At 43.6% G+C, this 18,486-nt stretch overlaps 1 protein-coding gene across 4 annotated transcripts in view; it reads right to left on the bottom strand.

The window, feature by feature from the left end:
• The window catches only part of GPR176 (G protein-coupled receptor 176), a 37,058-nt gene extending 22,013 nt beyond the window's left edge, over positions 1-15,045 (bottom strand). For 2 of the 4 annotated variants that reach the window (XM_027716859.2, XM_027716866.2), the window contains exons 1-2: positions 14,744-15,045; positions 13,858-14,590 (exon numbers count right to left, since the gene is read on the bottom strand). In XM_027716859.2, the coding sequence (XP_027572660.1) occupies positions 13,858-14,086 (229 nt within the window). In that variant the 5' untranslated portion in view covers positions 14,087-14,590; positions 14,744-15,045. Of the gene's footprint in view, positions 1-12,566; positions 12,632-13,857; positions 14,591-14,743 lie in introns of those variants that run through there. The other 2 variants (XM_027716861.2, XM_027716863.2) reach the window with 2 other exon arrangements.
• Positions 15,046-18,486: the final 3,441 nt, after the last annotated feature.

Below are 18,486 nucleotides of genomic sequence, written 5' to 3'. Positions count from 1 at the left end.
TCAGCCAGCCTTCCAGTCCAGGATATTCTCCTTATTGCAATGTTTCTATGGAAGCTGGCTGCCAACAAGGCACCAGTTCTTGTTCCTGCTTCCAGCTGCTAAATCTAATTTGAAGATGCTAAAAATAAAAAAAGGTTTACATGTAACAGTACTGTTCAGAAAGCAAAAGGCTGTACTTCCTACAGAGATAGCATTTAATCAGAAGTGAAATGAAGGGAGGTACAATAAAATAATTGCCTTACTAGTATTTCTGCCATTTGCAAACTTTCTAGCAGTATCTAGCCTACTCTCAAAACATTTTGAGAACTCTTGAGATATTGAGACAGCACATACAGGAAACATAATATGGAGAAATCCCAAGTCTTTGGACATCCAGTTCAACTGTTGCCCCAGTGGCCACCTATACTGGACATCCAAGATTACTTAGAGTAATTTACAAATTCTGTGATGGGCCAGGTGGGTGCGGGGGTTAAAAAAAGTACAACAGGAATACAAAGCATTACTCGGATACTTTAGGAATTTTTCCTTAAATATATACATGATGTATATAAAACTCACTTATGTTTTCCAGTGCAAAACACTTCACATTGATATTCCCACTAGTACACATACAATGTCTTGCATGACCTCAGAGCCTCATCTTACCCAAATTATCAAAAAGAAGTGGTTTGTAGCTTATACTAAGAAATGTGATTACAGGCTCACCTCCATGAAGATGAAGGAGCAGAGAGACACAATAGCAAGCATGGGAAGCACAAAATCCTATTCAGAGAAAGAAGCCCCTGCCCCAAACCCTCCCCAGAAAACAAGACCATATGCCAAAGTCAGTAATAAGGATTTTATTTAACAATGAATGTGAGGTAGAGAAGTAGAAAGAAACAGAAAAGAGAGAGGAGAGAAGGGGGGTGGGGGAAGAGGAGGGGGGAAGGAGAGAGGGAGAGATCAAGCAGAAGACAGTCACCACCTGTGGATCTAGTGGCATCCCGTTGGTCCCTCTGGGCTTCTTGGTGGTGGGGGTCCCAAGGTTGTTCAAAATTTTTCACTATCTATACATATTAGCACACAAAGGAATTAACGCTCATTGGCTACACAGTTCTCTTATTCTATTGGTTAAATGATTCCTTCGCTTCTCATGCTAATTACTCTGCATGCTCAGTCTTCCTCTTGAGTCCATGGGTTTCTTGGCTCAGTGGTCCATGAGTCAGTGGTCAGGATCTTCCCCTGCCAGCATAACCTTTTACCCAGAGCGGATTTAAGCACAGTTGCTGAGTAGCTTTCCTTGTGGACTGTAAACTCTGCATTCTTTGTGTCCATTACCAGTGATACATTTTTCTCTCCAAGCTTTGTTATCCTCCCCCTAGGTCTGAGATAACACCCAGACAATAGTACCACCTTTATCTTATCTCAAGGTCCTGCCATGGTGGCTTATCTTACAGTCCAAGCTCCAGGTATCCATGGAGGCATATTCAGGGGGGCTTTGGTGGTCATTGGTGGTCACAGATGTCATTTGTTCCACAACTTGGGGTGTTGTTTGACCAGCGATATGCGTATGAGCAGTTGCTTCTTTACAGTTTGCCACAGTGGGATTTTTGCCCAGATGCATTAACTAGGATGTGCTAAATATCCCTTGCATCTCCAGGCCTAGAGTTAGCAGCATTCTGTTGCTCCCTTCTGTGCTTATCTCATGGTAAAGTCCTTCTGTGGCCTTAACAGTATTTGAGACAGGTAACTGTGCTCTTTAACTCCTGACACTAGTCTGTTGCAGGGGATGCTCAGCCCCTTTGGCCAGGGGTCACCCCCATCCAGGGGTCTGTGGGAGAGGCTCTCCAGGTCTCCTTTCAGAGTAGGAGGTTTTAGCCCAGGGGTAAGGCAGTCATTGTGGGATGCAGGGAATGAGCATTCTGAGATTGTACAAGACCTATTATAGGATGTTTATGGCAGGGGGTAAAAGGAGAGTTCATGGTGGTTTGGGTGGGAACAAATGTGGGAGAATAGAGGGAAAATGAGATAAAAGCCATCTATAAACTGGCATGTGGGCCATACACTTATTGTGCCATGCCCTGCATCTGTTCAGCACAGTCTATCCCATCTTCTCATTAAACTTCATTTCCAACTCTTCTCATGGGTGAGGGGCTCTCTACTCCATGGATCTGTGAACATACAGAAATCTAAGTGCAGTAACTGGAGGAAGACCATGGGACATCAGGGCTGTTACATCAGGATGGCAATGACTGGAGAGACCGGAGAATAAGCATTTGTGTGGTGTGTATGTCAGTGTGTGATCATGACTGAACATCAAGCCAGACTAACCAGCATGTAAGAGAAGATGCTTAGAAGGCAAGTATTGGTGTGGCCATAAGTCTGAGCCAGGTAACCAGGGGAACAAGAGGGCTCTAAAAGTTAGCTAGCAGAGGACCTGGACCTCCAAGCCAGCTACTGGAGAGAGCCGTCTGTGTGTGAGCCAACTGGGAGACCAGAGGATCCCAGGCCAGCTAGTGGGTAGACTGGGTGCCTAAGACCAGCTACTACAGAGGGATCCATTTGGGCTTATGTATCTATATACTTATATATTTTATACTAATGGGCTTCCATCCTAAGCAGCCAGAGGAAAAAGAAGAGGACAAGGCCACTGATGCTCCTTGTGTCTGCATGAGTGCTGCAATTTCTTTCTGTGTCAATCTGTGTAGCTGCTCAGATGTATTGTGTGCCTCTTGGGAATGTGTGCCCTGCCTTGCCATGGCTGGTTCTGGGGACACAGAGCTGCAGCAGGTTCACCTCTATCAGCCTACAGGATTCAACAGCACTTGAATACTTACCAGAATCTTTTGTGGAGATGAGTGGAAGAAAAGTATACAATTTCCTAGATCTTGAAATATGTTCCTAATAAGTGGCAAACTTACTTTTTCCAAGATCACACAAATAAGAAATTAATTATTAAAAAACGAACAGAATAGAATAAAACCCTCATTTAAGTGCTCATGGTGCCTGCCTAATAGCAAGCTAATAAATGAGATCTGTAACAGAACTAGCACCATTTAAAATTCTTGTTAAGTGCATGGGTTAATTCATGCATGAAATAGTAACTTACCTCCCGTAATATCCAATACAAAATCTTGATGTATGTAGATCTTTACTGAAGTTCAAAACAGTTGAGTGATATATACAACAGCAGGCATTTCAGCAAATGTAACTCACAATGAAAAGCAAATCATGACATCCATCACTTACTTAAAGAGCTGTGGTTCATAGCTCTCATTAAAGTGTTCACATAGGGACTACAGACAGTAAAATGAATCAGTCTCACCCGAAACAGTAGCAGTCTACAACCTCCTCAGGAAGGGAAGAGGAGGGACAAGTGCTGATCTCTTCTCTCTGGCGACCAGTGACAAGAGCCAAGGGAATGATATGAAGCTGTGTCACCAAAGGTTTAGACTGGATATTAGGAAAAGGTTCTTCACTCAGAACACTGGTTGTGCCGTGGAACAGGCTCCCCAGGGAGCTGGACACAGCACCAAGTGGCCAGACTTCAAGAAGCATTTGGGCAATGCTCTCAGACACATGGTTTGACTCTTGGAGCTGTCCTGTGAAGGGCCAGGAGTTGGACTTTGATGATCCTTGTGGGTCCCTTCCAACTCAGGATATTCTGTGATTCTGTGCTAAATGGGGATCAGTTTAACATCCTTGACACACGTGATCTTTAGAGACATTTGCTAACCCCCCAGCACATGACTGAGGAACTCTTCAGCACACAATATACTCAGCATATCAGGCACATGCATTTCAGGTATAAATCACTGCATCTCACACACTTCCAGACTAAGTAAATGGCTGTTTTCCCAATGCCTTCCTTTTAAAAGGCAGTAGCAGGAGACCCTCAGCCAAAGTCAGACAAGGCACCTCTGCCGAAGCTCGGGGAGGAGAGGTCTCCATGGCAACAGGGGCCCCAGCATTCTCACAAGCCTCTTCTTCACCCTCTCCTCAAACTCAATTTTTTTCCAAAGAGAATTGCTTAGGCGTTCCCCTGAACACACAAGAGCAAAAGCATAATACCTATTCTAGACAGACTTCACCAAGGTGCATCCTGAAGTGGGCTTACTGCTGCAGGGTCCATGGTTCACCCATTCAAAACCACAGGACAAAATTACTACCATAATGTTATGATACTGTAATACATTATTATTATGGAGTTATTATTACACGCAAACACCACCATATCATCATTTGCCTGATGCTTCCTTTTAGACTCAATTTTCAGTCACTTTTTGCTTTGCCAAACTTTAACTATTCTAGCTAATCAGCAACTAAGTTAATCTATGCAAAGTGCCTGGTTTAGAAGATGTCACCTAAAACAATTTCAATTTTTGTGTGACACCAATAGAAACAAAACACTGTCATTCTCATCCCCAAACCTTTTTTTTCTTCCTCTCAGATGGTTCTACCCTTTTTGGGGGTAGGGCTATACATTTTTTGTTGGACCTCTTGCAGATGTGCCCCTCATACTCTTTAAAAATTCTCTCAGTCCAGACTTGAATAATGTGTCTGCAGTATTTTTTTAGTGCAAGATTCCCTGCACTATTCTTTACAGAAGATGCCTGTAGCAAATTTCACTGGTAGCTGTTCAAAGATAGAGATATTTATTCCTTATGCTAGTATGCATTTACCTTTGCAAGCACATTACCTAGACCACCAGTTACTTTGGGTTTGTACTCCAGAAGGAGTACAAATCCCTTTATAAATTACTTGCTGTAACAATTCCATTTTACACCTGTCTGCAAAGATATCAAGACAGGGAGAAGAAAAGCAGCTTCAGGGGCAGAGAGAAGTTGGGAAATCCTGCAGGACACTGGGAAGGCAGCAGGGGCTCACATTGCACTGTGAAAATCTGGAATCTCTTTCAAAGGGCACAGTTTTCTTTTGAAGGACACCTCCCTTTGATATCACCATAACATGGCTAACCAGAAGGTAACCAACCTAACCCACAGTTTCTGAAAAAGTGCTATAACCACTGAAATAGAGTTTAAATTTTACCAGAGCATCCTCAGCCTTTCCGGTGAATTTTCTTTCTGTACAAGACAGATTTGGGAAGACAAAAGAGCAAGTAAAAAGAGCCTAATTCCCCAAACCTCAAATAAGACACTGACCTAAAAGGTCTGGAAAAGTTTCCTGGATTTGGGATTATTTGGGATACAGTTAGTAAAAAATACACAGAAAGTAAGATGCATATTTAATCTGTGGAATAGACACTAGCTCTAGACACTAGATATGTAGAGGACATCTCTTTCTCATTATAATTTCCATCAATTTTTTTTGGTTTTTTTTTTCCTAAATGTCTGAAAATAATTATTTTTTTATAGAGGAAATTCAGTTTCATCTACATGGCATAGAAGAAATTCAGTTTCATCTACATGGCTAACATGAAAATTGTGAAGATACTCAAATAACCTCAGGAGCAAATGCAGACTCTCAGACCTTGGTAATATGAAAAGAATATAAACTACAAACCATGATAAGGGGAAATTTAGGTTAGCTATACAGAAGACATTCTTTCCCGTGAGGGTGGGGGACACTTGAACAGGTTGCTCAGATAACTTCTGGCTGCCCATCCCTGAAAGTGTTCAAGGCCAGGTTGGATGGGGCTTGGAGCAACCTGGTCTAGTGGAAGGTGCCACTGCCCATGGCAGGGGGATTGGAACTAGACAATCTTTAAGGTTGCTTCCAAACCAAACCATTCTGGGATTCTATTCTGTGATTCTATAATGGGATATAATCTCACCCAAGCCTAGCTGTGTAAAAGCACAACTCAGGTGACCCGCCTGGTGGATGAGGGGAAGGCTGTGGATGTGTCTACCTGGACTTCAGCAAAGCCTTTGACCCCGTCTCCCACAGCACACTCCTGAAAAAGCTGGCAGCCCACGGCTTGGGCAGGGACACTCTGTGCTGGGTTAGGAACTGGTTGAAGGGCCGGGCCCAGAGAGTGGTGGTGAACGGGGCTGCATCCAGTTGGCAGCCGGTCGCTAGTGGTGTCCCCCAGGGATCAGTGTTGGGCCCAGTCCTGTTTAATATCCTTATCAATGATTTAGATGAGGGGATGGAGTCCACCATCAGCAAATTTGCAGATGACACTAAGTTGGGGGGGGAGTGTCGATCAGCTGGAAGGCAGGAGGGCTCTGCAGAGGGACCTGGACAGACTGGAGAGTTGGGCTGATTCCAACGGGATGAGGTTCAACAAGGCCAAGTGCCGGGTCCTGCACTTTGGTCACAACAACCCCCTGCAGCGCTACAGGCTGGGCACAGAGTGGCTGCAGAGCAGCCAGGCAGAAAGGGACCTGGGAGTTTGGATTGACAGGAAGCTGAACATGAGCCAGCAGTGTGACCAGGTGGCCAAGAAGGCCAATGGCATCCTGGCCTGCAACAGGAACAGTGTGGCCAGCAGGACCAGGGAAGTGATTCTTCCCCTGTACTCAGGGCTGGTGAGGCCACACCTGGAGTGCTGTGTCCAGTTCTGGGCCCCTCAGTTCAGGAAGGATATTGAGGTGCTGGAGCAGGTCCAGAGGAGAGAAACAAGGCTGGTGAAGGGACTGGAGCACAAGGCCTATGAGGAGAGGCTGAGGGAGCTGGGGTTGTTTAGCCTGGAGAAGAGGAGGCTCAGGGGAGACCTCCTCACTCTCTACAACTACCTGAAAGGAGGTTGTAGCCAGGTGGGGGTTGGTCTCTTCTCCCAGGCAACTATCAGCAAGACAAGAGGGCACCGTTTTAAGTTCTGCCAGGGAGGTTTAGGTTGGATATTAGGAAGAAATTCTTTACAGAGAGGGTACTCAGGCATTGGAATGGGTTGCCCAGGGAAGTGGTGGATTCTCCATCCCTAGAGGCTTTTAAGAAGAGACTGGATGTGACACTTAGTGCCATGGTCTAGTAACCGCAGCGGTGTTGGATCAAGGGTTGGACTTGATGATCTCAGAGGTCCTTCCAACCGGGTTGATTCTATGATTCTATGATTAGCTCCTCCATTTAACTGCAGTTAATGGTATGTGAATTTGTATGCAAGTAAGTGAACTGTGGAAAAACTTGTGTTTAGAGTGAGAGAGCACATATCCTCATTTCCCTCAATACTGTTATTCCTGGTCATCCTTGCCCTTCTCCTGAGAATAACAGAACATACTATTCTCCACTGCATTTCACCTACCAATTTTATCCCCCTTTCAAGCTAAACTCACTGTGTATGCTGGCTACAAGTGCTCTTTGGAGACCCTCTTCTTCATTTTCAAGATCCTCTCCCACTGCTCGCACTCAACTGAAAGCAATTGCAGCCACCTCCACAGACCTCTCCCCACCAAAACTCAGATGAAGTACACCCTCTTCCTTCTGCCAAAGGTTTGGTTGCTGCGCTAAAGTAATAATTAGTCACTGCAGACTGATTCCTTCTAATGACAAGAGGAAAATATGCTTTGTAGATCAGTACTGCTGTACTCCTATATGCACTGCAAAACTGATCTCAAGAATCATCTTTGATAAAAAGAAACCTATTAAAAATTTACTCACTTTGAAAAGGAGTCCTCTGTCATCCCAAGCTTAAAACAAACAAAAAAAGCATATTTGATTTGCCAGTCATCAGTTGTCACCTATTTCAAGTCATTGACCACATGTATTCTTTTTCAAACTAGCTACAAGAGTAAAAGCAGTAACTCCACACTGTTCTGAATCAAATTGCTAGTATTTGTTCACAGTTACCTTGTTCAAATACTCTGTTTTCATAAACTGCTTACTCATTTTTGAATAGCAGCCAAGAATATATTAGAGCTTGTTGCTGTTTTCTTTTTATGTGGAGGAGGAGGTGGAGGGAAGAAATAGTCTGAATTAAAAAATACTATAAATTTCAGGTTACAAATTTAAATTTTTAAATCTAATGAAAAACAACCTATAAAATTTTATCTACTCCTTTGACCTCTTTCTGGAAGATCTGAAGTCTCTATTTCTTCTGACTGCAAGTGTGTGATGAGTAACACCAACAGCACTAGTGATCTCCTACCACAACCTGGCTGCTCTGCTCTGCATTACTGAAACACTGCAGTGCTACTGTCAGTCCTACCATGATGTAAGTTAATCCTCAAAGCATGCTTTGAATATTATAAGCCCAAACAGCCTGAAATATATCCCAAAAAATGGAAGAGTGAGATCACTGCATAAGCTCCATCTCTCAATACAGTCTTCATGATGAGAGAACAAACAAGAGAAAACCTAGAATGCACAGTTTACATAGGTCTCAGAAAGGGGTGAATGAAAAACAAAAAGCAATAAACTGTTTCATAAGGTAATATTGCCGCACAGCATGCTTCTCAAATGGTGGAAACTTCTTTACCTTAGGGTCCTCTTATTTGTAAAGCCAATGCAGATGTATCTGCACAGCCAGATGTAACTCTCAGTCTGTTAGGCACTACAGGAAAAGTCAGCAGAGTCTCACTTTCCTAGCCCATTGATCTCAGTCAGTCAAACCACAGTCTTGTCTTCACTGCAGTAGCAGGCAAAAAAAATGGTCTCTCCTTATAGGCTCTTGAACCTCTTGGTTTCTGTACTTGCTCTGTGAGAACAAGCCCTATCCATACCTGGCAAATGTACAGACAACCTAGCACAGTAAGAGTCTTGGTCACAACCCTCATTGGCCTGCATTTCTCTGAGACATGCTGACCTTTGTGATCACAACAAATCACACAAAAGCTGAAGCCTAACTATTCTCCAGCAGGAGAAACCAACTTCCCATGCACATGAGAACACTACAAATTTTCCTTTTCTACCATTCCAATAGTACTCAGCAGTCTTCTTCCAAATAAATCCCTATATGATCAGCAAAACTCACTAAATCTTTTTTTTCATTTAAAGGGGAAAAAAAATCCCAAGCAGAACTTTACTCCTGTTTAAAGAGAAGCAACTTCAGCAGCTGCATGAAAAACTGTGCTTTTATTATGAATTTGCATCACTGGTGGCACTCTGTTAATATGGCAATAGGTGGCAGAACAACATTGTGAAGCGGACAGACTCAGAAGAAAAACTCTGAAACAAGAACCCAGAGGCAGACAAACAGGATAACATGTCAAAAAAAAAAATCATGAGGATGGAGAATATAGTCTCCATCATCAAAACTTTAGTTTTTGACAAGGCAGTAGTCCGAAACCCAAATTTTATTTTATCTTTCCTTTTATCACCTTCATCCCTTCGATAACAGCCATTTGAATTCGTCAGCTAAGAAACCTAGCCAGTATTACTGTGACTGAAAATCATAATTCACTTCCATAAGTAATCCTGATTTCGTCATCTTAACCACATTCATCTGGTAGCAGGTGGAGGGAAGTGGCCTGAAACACAGGTTAGATAAAACAAAACAGTTCCTACAGTTCTCACAAGGCAACAAAAAAATTACCTAACCTGAGTCAGGCAGAATACAAGGAACTGCAGAGTGGAGAGATCTGTGCAGGATTAGTGGAAGTGAAACAATCAATCTCAAAGAAAATCTTTACCTTTCTTGTTCTTCCACTGATGATTTCTACATCCTTTCAAAACGAGTTAGGGCATGAAAAGCTTGAATCTCTTGACACCTTTTACCACATGGGATTAAGTGAACTGAAGGAATCAGTACTGACAGTGTGTTTCTTCTCATGTCACAGTGCTCCCACCTGTATCGTTCCAGTGGCCTGTAAATCAGCAATTCTTCCCACTGATGCCTTTCCCTTCCCCCCATATTTAAGGTAAGGTGGTTGAGAGGTTCAAAAAACAGTCATCTATAAGACAATTGTCAGAAGCAGCATAACTATTTTGGCTTCTGTTCTCCTATAGTAACTTCTCTTAGCAGCAACAAATTTAGTCATATAGTACCTTAAGCTATGGCTTAAACATATTACTGAGTGCAACTCCCCTGACCCCACACCAGAAACATCTCTCTCTACACATGCACTTGTTCTTCCAGAGTTCCTGAGGCACCCACTCTCTTGATTTCAGGGAGTTCCAAGTACACGTGTGGATCAGAAAAGGAAAGTGGTACTGAGAGGCACGGTTCTTCCCATAGTGCTTTTGTTGATGTTCACCATGCTTGCTTTCTTTTCTGTAACATGTTCCACATTCCCTGACCCAAGCATAGTTCAAGCAGTGGAACGAGAAACACCAGTGGCGTGTGTTTTCACTGTTTTATTCTAGTCCTGCCTAGAGCTGTTAGCTTGCAGGCTAGGAAAGGCCCTTACTACTGCCATTACTAGCCGTGGAGCTGCACAGGAAGACAGCATTAACAAAGCCTTCTAGTCTCTCACACCCTTGGTACCTTAGCTTCTGCATTTGCTAAGTTTATCAACACATACAAAGCATTTAAGCCTACCAGATGAATTCCCCAGTTCATGCACTCAGATACAGCATCACAGAAATAGCTTACAAGTCTTAAATATACTGCAAATCTTTCCTTCATAGAGGCAAACTGAGCTGCTGACCAGGATAACTAAATTGACCACATTTCTCCTTGCAATGCTTCCTGTCTTGTGCAGAAACCTTGTGGTAGGTTACAGTCAAGGGAGGGCATAACTGGTAGTACCAGTTGGGTTGAAAGTACAGAGACACAGATTTACTCATTTTACTCCTCGGTTCTTGAATATTAACATTACAGGTACTCTGCTAGGTGAGAAATTCCACACAAGCAGAGGAAGAGCAACAATAGAAAGTTTGTGTGAACAGACTCAAAGTCACAGGAACAGCTACTTAAAACTGTACCTTTTAAGCATATTATAGCTTCGTTAACTCAGTAACTCATACCCAAGTTACCAGAAGAAATCTTATCTCTAAGCGCCCTAAATGTTTAGTGATTTCATGACTAAATAATTATGTTCTGCCCATTCCAAGCATGGAACAATCTGATTCTTCACAAAATCAGAATTTTTTAACAATGAAAACTTTCTAAAAATTAGGAAAAAAAATAGGAAAAAAATCTGACATTTAGCAAGCCTCATCTTAATATTTCTGGTTTGTTCAACCAGTTAGATCCTCTGAGGTACATGTTAAGGTCACATCCAGGTTCAAGGTTTGGCAAGCTTGTGACAAACAAAAATTCCAGAATCTAGTATCACTGATATTATTACCTAAAACAGATAAATAAACTGAGGATGAGCTTTCAATGTATTTAAAAGTAACCATAAAGAAGAACAATTTGACTCTTCTTTGCCCTCAGTAGGTATGACAAAACATTCACCATAGCACTGTTTTTTCACAACACAGTGAAAACTAACACAAGAACTTCTGCTATTGCTACAAGTCTTCCCACAGGTCTCAAACAGGGGTCTTAAATGGGAATAAAAAAAAACATAATGTACATCTCTCTCACAACTGATATCACATTCTTCTGCACAGCAGGAACCTAAATTAAATTCACAACACCAACTGTGATTCTTCCCTCTTTTAGGACCTGGACCTCTCCATGCTGTAGACTACTGCTTGTGTCAGACCCCAGTAATCATTATCAAGACTGAGTCATATACATTTGTTCCCTTTCAAGCTGGAAATAGAAATAATTTCTTCCTTTAAAAGGGTAGTGCTATTTTATCCAACAGCTAAGTGGCTTGGGCACACACTGATGTTGTGAAATGCACAAGCTGTACATCCACCCAAACCACAAAGGATTCAAACCCACACATCCTACCTCTGAGGGCCATGACCCCCATCTCATGCTTTAGGAGGAAGGATAGTCTTAAGGGTTGTCTCTCTGTAAAGAGGAACTTGTGACTCACCAGACCAAAGAACTGCTATTCTGCAGCTCAAGTAAGGAGCTCACCTGATGGAGAAAAGACCTGGATGACACTCACACTCTACAGACCATGTCAGAAAATAAATGATAACTTAATTAACAGTGTTTGTGCAAGCCTAAGAGTGAGGTAAGTATCAAGTTGTTATCCCCTGCTGATGCAGATATACTGTCCAGCACATGCACACGTGAAACTTCTGGCACGTATGAGAGTTGAGCATGCAGGCACTGAAGTCCTAAGACCTTCTGGAGATCAGAGCTTCAGCTTTTTGGTGGCTTTGTTTCCATTCAGTAAAGAGAAAATAGCACTACATTCATAGGGATGATATGGGAAGACACTTTAAAGACTCACAAGTTTTCAGTTGTTACAATAGTGTGTATCATAAATGTTCTTAAATTAGTATTTCAGGGTAGCAGGGAGATTGGAAAAGAAGGCAGTTTCAAAAAAACAGTTAAAATTGGTTTCCATCACTGTAAGTTCATGAAGCCCACTGCTAACATCTGTCATTGGACCTAGTGCATTTTCATCATTTAAAAAGAAGCACATTATTTCCTCTCCTGTTTAGCTCTTTGACAGTCCTGGAGAAGTTACTGATGCGGAAGCTTCATCAGCCTCCCAGCAATCCAATCTGCAATTAAACCCCTTGTGACATGTCCAAATCTTTTCACAGTCCACCTCTTGAAAACAAATTGCAGGAGTACCAAACCATAACTTACATTAGCCTTGCAGAATTTGTAGCTACGTTATTTTTTGGTTGGTCAGTTCTTCAAAACTCCTAGTTTCTGAAGCAGTGATTACCTGAGTGTGCCTGTTTCCTTCTTCAAGTAAAACTGTAGGATCCATGCTCATGGGTCTCTTTCAGGCTCAAAATAAAAAAAAAATAAATAACTAAATTTCTGACTTCTCTCACCCAGTCTTGTTATTTTAGGGCAATATTTGCTGGCTATCATTTTGTACCAGGTACTGTGCAACATATGGAAAAAGAGAGTCCCTTCCCCACACTATCTATGTGCTAAAAAGAAAAAAAGCAAGAACCATGGGGAGAGAGGAGTAACTGATGCCAAAAGACTCAGTGACCTACAGCAATAACTAGTAAGTATATCACTGACTGAGTCTCAACACTGTTCCAAGACTATGCTTACCACCTTCTTAGAATTTATTTAAGTGCTACTAAGTATTACCAAAATGAAACAGATATTAGAACTTACTACCCTGAACACAGAAATGGATTTTAGCATTACTCAAGACCAGGAAAACTCAAACCACATCCTTGACAATAAGAGCAAATGACCATCAGCAAAGTCCACCTGAACTTACCTAGTCAAGCCCTGTGTGAAAAGCCTTATCATTTCCAGTAACTAGCTTTGAATAATTGAGACAGTAGTGGCATTTTACTGAAATCCAGCCTACTGAACTCCCAAACAGTGCTAACTTGATTGACCATAAGGCTTATTTCACCTTTTTTTTTTTTTTTGCTAAGAAATGCATACATCTGTATTGCCAACAAAACAACCTACTACAGGCACCCTAAAGGAAACATACACGCATTTGTAAACTTATTTGACAGCAGTTTACTACCACATATCTAAAGTCTATGATTCCTACTGTAAGGATAACAACGGGGCAAGATTGCATATGGTTACACATATTTGTAGAATAAAGTACTTTCAAAGGATTAATTTAAAACCTGCAGGCCACAAATACCAAATTACCGCAGTGTGAAACTGAAATTTAGCAAAACTTGTTTAAAACACCCCACATCCTTTTTTATATTAAACAGATTCCATTGGAGCTGAAAATAAGGGTGTAATCAACCCATTTAATTTTTGTCCATTTAAATCCTGACAGAAAAGTTTACTATTACATACATATAATGCATAAGTTCTCATCTGTGATAAATAGCATTTCAGTTATAGCCTTTATTCATCAAAACCCACGAGGAACTTGAAATCATACACCTGAGGACCTGAAAAGCAAAACGAAGAGTGACTAAGGCATCAAATGATGTAGTTATCATTTGGTCTGCAGTCTCCGACCGTAAGGATGAAAAAAACACATCAAAAAAAAACCTCCAGCAACTCTGCCTCACCCAGCAAGGAGCCCACGAAGATGACAATCTGCACGGTGGTGGTGAAGTGCCGGTAGCCCCGCTCCTCGCCGTGCTCCTCGCTCTCCACGGCCCCGGCCTCGCTGACGTTCCCGCCCTGCCACACCATCTGCCCGGCCGAGGCGTTCCTCATCTCCAGAGCTCTGGTGACAGCCTGGTACGGGGCATGGTCGCTTTCATTCCTCAACATCCAGCTTTTGTCGTACCCCATGGCGGAGTTCCTGCCCTCTCTGCTACCACCTAATAACCACAGGTTGTTGAGCCCTTCCCTTTAGCGAGTAAATGGTGCCCACCGGCAAAAAGGCGCTTCTAAGGATACAGCCCCTACTCTCGGAGGCATCTTCACCACATTCCTGTGTCCCGGGAAGCAGAGGCGGCTGTTCGCGTTTCCACCTCGTAAATCATGATAGCCAGTGAAGGAAAACAGAAAACAAGCCAGGCTTCTCCTTGCAATCAGCTCTCCCATATTTCTTGCTTCACACTGCCACAGGTCTCCTCAGCATGTTGTACCGCAATAAGCGAGAATGAGGGAATCACAGTACACAGAATCACAGCCCGCACCGCGGCTCATCCTCCCAACTCCGCCGAGGGTCGCGGCGCGCCCCCCGCGCACCAGGGCTCACTGCACACCAAAACTGGTCTGGAAAAGTTGAGGGACCACAAGCTCTTTCCCCCCACTCCACTCTCAGTGTTGGCGCTGCCTTTCCTCACAGCCCTGAGGGAGGAAAAACATGGTTTTCCCCCTGGCCCATCTGTCCCAGCTCGCTCCTCCCGCGGTGAGGTACGGCTCGCCCCCCCCCCCCCCCCCCCCCGCCCTTCCGCCTCCCTCCTGGCTCTGCGCGGCGCTGGACACCGCAAGGACCCTTACACAGCGTCCAGAGAGGTCAGTGACAGCTCAGTGGGTTCCACTGCGCTCCAGCTATTTCTCGGGGAAAATTAATTTGGCTTTGAATCCCAAGGCGGGGGGCGCTCGAGCCTCCAGTGAACCGAGAGGGCTCCGTACGATCCCTGCGCGCCCCGCTCTGAGCGCGCCCCGCACTGAGCGCGGCTGGCGGCGACACCCCGCTCGTTCGTGCGACAACATCTCGGCCCGGGCGCCGAGCCGCTGCGCCCCCGCTACCCGCGGCCCCGCCAGCCCACAGAGCTGGCTGCCGCCAAGCTCCGCCGCGCTCCCGCGGGAGGCGGTGGCCGGCGGGGTGGGCAGGACTGGCGGGGCAGGAGCCGCCGCGCTCCAGAGGGGCGGGCGCGCCGCCATCACGTGGCCGCCGCGCACGGCGGAGCCGCCATTTTGCTCGGTGGCTGGGAGCGTTTCTAAATCCCTATTTTAAAACAGGTCCGTAATTCTGAGGACAGGGTTTCAAAAGACGGTGCTGGATTCTAGTGTTGTTTGTTAAAATAGATATTTTTAATATATAATTTGCCATTAAAGCTCCTCAGTAGATGTAATAAATTTGGGCTTTGACTGTGCAAAAGTTGTGCATCCATATAGCAGGTGCACATTCGCCTTTAATTTGAAGACTTAAGGAGGGTGGCTAGTTAAAAATCAAGACAATAAAGTTTTTTCAGCCACTGGCCAGCCAATCTGGAAATGCTCCAAGAAGAGGAGCTACCCATGAGTGTGGTCCCTGCACAGCAAGGCTTCCTCAGGGCCCCAACACCCACGAGATGTATTTCAGTGGCACACATCCTGTCACCTGTGATGTGAACTTGAGTGACACAGGACAGAGCTGGGTGCTGTGCCGTGGGTTCAAAGATGTTTGCCGACCACAGGGATAGAGGACTGTCACCACCCCATTCCACCACAGGTCCTGAAGGCTGTTGGCCAAACCTCTGCTTGCACCTCTGTATATTTGGCCCCTGCCCTTTGCAGGCTCCACTCATTCCTCTGGGAGCATGAGTCTCCCAGCTCATTGCTCCAGCCTTTTTTCCAGTAATTGATGTCACCTACTCACTCCCAGTGTAGCCCTAGGCTCAATCACCCTCTTACCCTTTTCTCTCACCTCAACTCATTCACCTTGTCCAACCAGTCCCATTTTTCCCTTGCTCTCCCCATGCAATAATCAGCAGCTTCCACCATGCTTTCCCCTCATCTTATCTTTCATTAGACACTCAAATGGGCTTCTTCCTCCTTCTGGACACATTCTCTGTCACCAGAGCCTGACCTCCATCCCTTCACCTCCCAGCCACCTTCAAGGCACTGTTCCTCATATAAAGCGATCCCTTTCTCCAGCTCCTCCCTCAGGACGGGATGATGACTAAGACGCCAGGCAAGGGCTAATGCTTGCTATCTACAGCCTACACTGTGTACCCTCTATGTTGTCGTTGCATATATCTGCATAGTTGACATTAAGAAAGGATGACTTGGCTAAAGGAAAAGGTCCTGTGGAGATAGGATGGTCCCAGTTTGACTGGCAAATGGAACAGAAGAGAAGTAAGTTGTATGACCAGAACTTTGAAGGGCGCCACGGCCAGAAAAGAAATGTTGGCCTGGATTAAAGGTCATTTAAATATTAAAATGCATATACCTGTATATGCTAATAAGTTTAATGAAGTACATGCTACCACAGGAATGACTGTATTACGCAACTCTCCACTTAGATCATGCTATATGTAACACAGCAGGACCATAGCATAGACTGGAGGAGGGCAGACATTTCACCTGTTAGGAGAAAGACCCTGGAGACAGCCAACAGGCTATTCTGCTTTCCCTCCTCTCAACTGGGGATGCTGCCTTGATAAGCACAAATATTATTATTACCTAGATTAACACAATATTATTAGAGATCTTTTATGGCTACTGCATTTATCAGTGGCAATTCCTACTCTGTATTTTTGTTGCTTCAATAAACTGCACTATTCATGAATTTGTGGTTGTGGAAGTTCCTGTTGAACACGGCCAGACATATAATGACAAATTGGTTATAGTCAGAATAAGCCCAGCTGCACCCAGCCCCTCTGATCTCTGGGGACAAGATGGAATGCAAGAGGGTTTATTTTGTGCCACACTTCTTGCTCTTAACACTCAGGACCCTTCCCCTCTCTCCTGCACTTCACCTAGGAAGACTGACCAACCCTCACTATGCCCATGGGGACGTGAAAGCACATTCTCACACCTCACTTCATTAAATTTTAATAGCTAGAATTAAATTTTAGTGCTGTGACACATGATAGGTTTAATAATTTTGTCATAAATTTTGGAAGGGAAGCTTCTGTCCAGATGCAGTCTTGCACATCTTTAGGGCAGGTGGATGTTCATTGCATTCCAGTAAATCTATGAGGAGCATATGAGTACTTCCTTCAGTAATGTAATTCAATTCCGTTTATGCAGGTTTTCACAAGGTTAGCTAGCAAAGCCACAGCACTGAAAAAGGTTGTCTCTTCCCCTTCATTCATCAAATTTTCACATTTCTGCTGGGGTACAAGACTTTTTAAAATAAATTCTTAGAATGTTTTCATGATTATGTCATGATTATCTGCCTTTCTTCTTGGAAACAATGAATCATTATAGAAAAAATTAAGAGGAAAAAAAATAGCCTGAGGTAGACATCTGGTCTAGAATATTTCATCCCAAACCGTTAAAATTTTGCCAAGTCACAAAAAATGGGAACAATTGGGCAGCTTTAACAATGCATAAGGTTGCCCGACCCACCCATTGCTACACAGTGTAATACACAGGAGAAGTTTCCCAGGTGCTGGGCTGTGTGCCCCACACCACGTGCTTAGGAAGTATAAACCCATAATTTCTGTTAAAGGAAATTTTACTTGCGTTTCTTAATTACTTACTGCATCACATCTTCTAATTGGCCATTCTTGCTGTGTCTCTGTGTGGGAGAGAAGATGAATCTGTGCCCTAGAAACTTTTATGTCTTGTCTTTAACACAGGGAAACTATTTATACAAATTGATAGATAAGCATAGCCAACTGCACCAGAGGAAACTCCAGTGGTCAGTTACAGTGCCCCAGGTTACATTTGACTGAGCAAAAGGAGATCTCTCTTGCTGTTAGATAAACACTACACAGCTTTGGTCATGCATTTCCCACAAAAAACATGAGACAGAAAGACCTTGCCACTAAAGACAGGTTCCAGGAGTGGTAAGGAATAGAGAACAGCATCACAACAGTGATACAATTTAATACTCGGCTTTGGTTAGATACTAATGAACATTATTTAAGTGTGACTGAAAGATAAACACACACGTGGAACAAGCTTTCAATTTCAGAAGGAAAATTGAGGGCTATAGAAACTGTTCATTAGCATAAGTCCCTCCTGAAGTGGTCTATAACAAAAAGTCTGTACTGGAAGGTCAGGGAGTAAAGTGAAAGTCACCAAAACTCCATTTATATATCTGGGTGCGTGGTAGTGTTACAGAGCAATTCAAATTTAGTGGTAGAATGGCTAAGGCTTAGTAGGAGAGTAGGCCTAGAAAGCAACACTCCAAAGTAGTAAGTTAGCAACCTTGTTTGTGAGCATAATCAAAGGATTTAGTCAAGCATGTATATAATGATTTGTTACCTAGGATGTAGTAATTTGTTACCTAGGATGTAGTAAGGGTCTGTTAAACAGTTTCTAGGAGTAAGACAACCTAAGCAGATTTATGATTAGAGTAGATG

The sequence above is a fragment of the Pipra filicauda genome, unplaced genomic scaffold, assembly GCF_003945595.2.
Source record: "Pipra filicauda isolate LSUMZ 115617 unplaced genomic scaffold, ASM394559v2 scaffold145_size1923396_pilon, whole genome shotgun sequence".
Classification (NCBI taxonomy): Eukaryota; Metazoa; Chordata; class Aves; order Passeriformes; family Pipridae; genus Pipra; species Pipra filicauda.
Note: the sequence above shows the minus strand (reverse complement) of the source record. Positions and strands in the feature narration are given on the sequence as shown.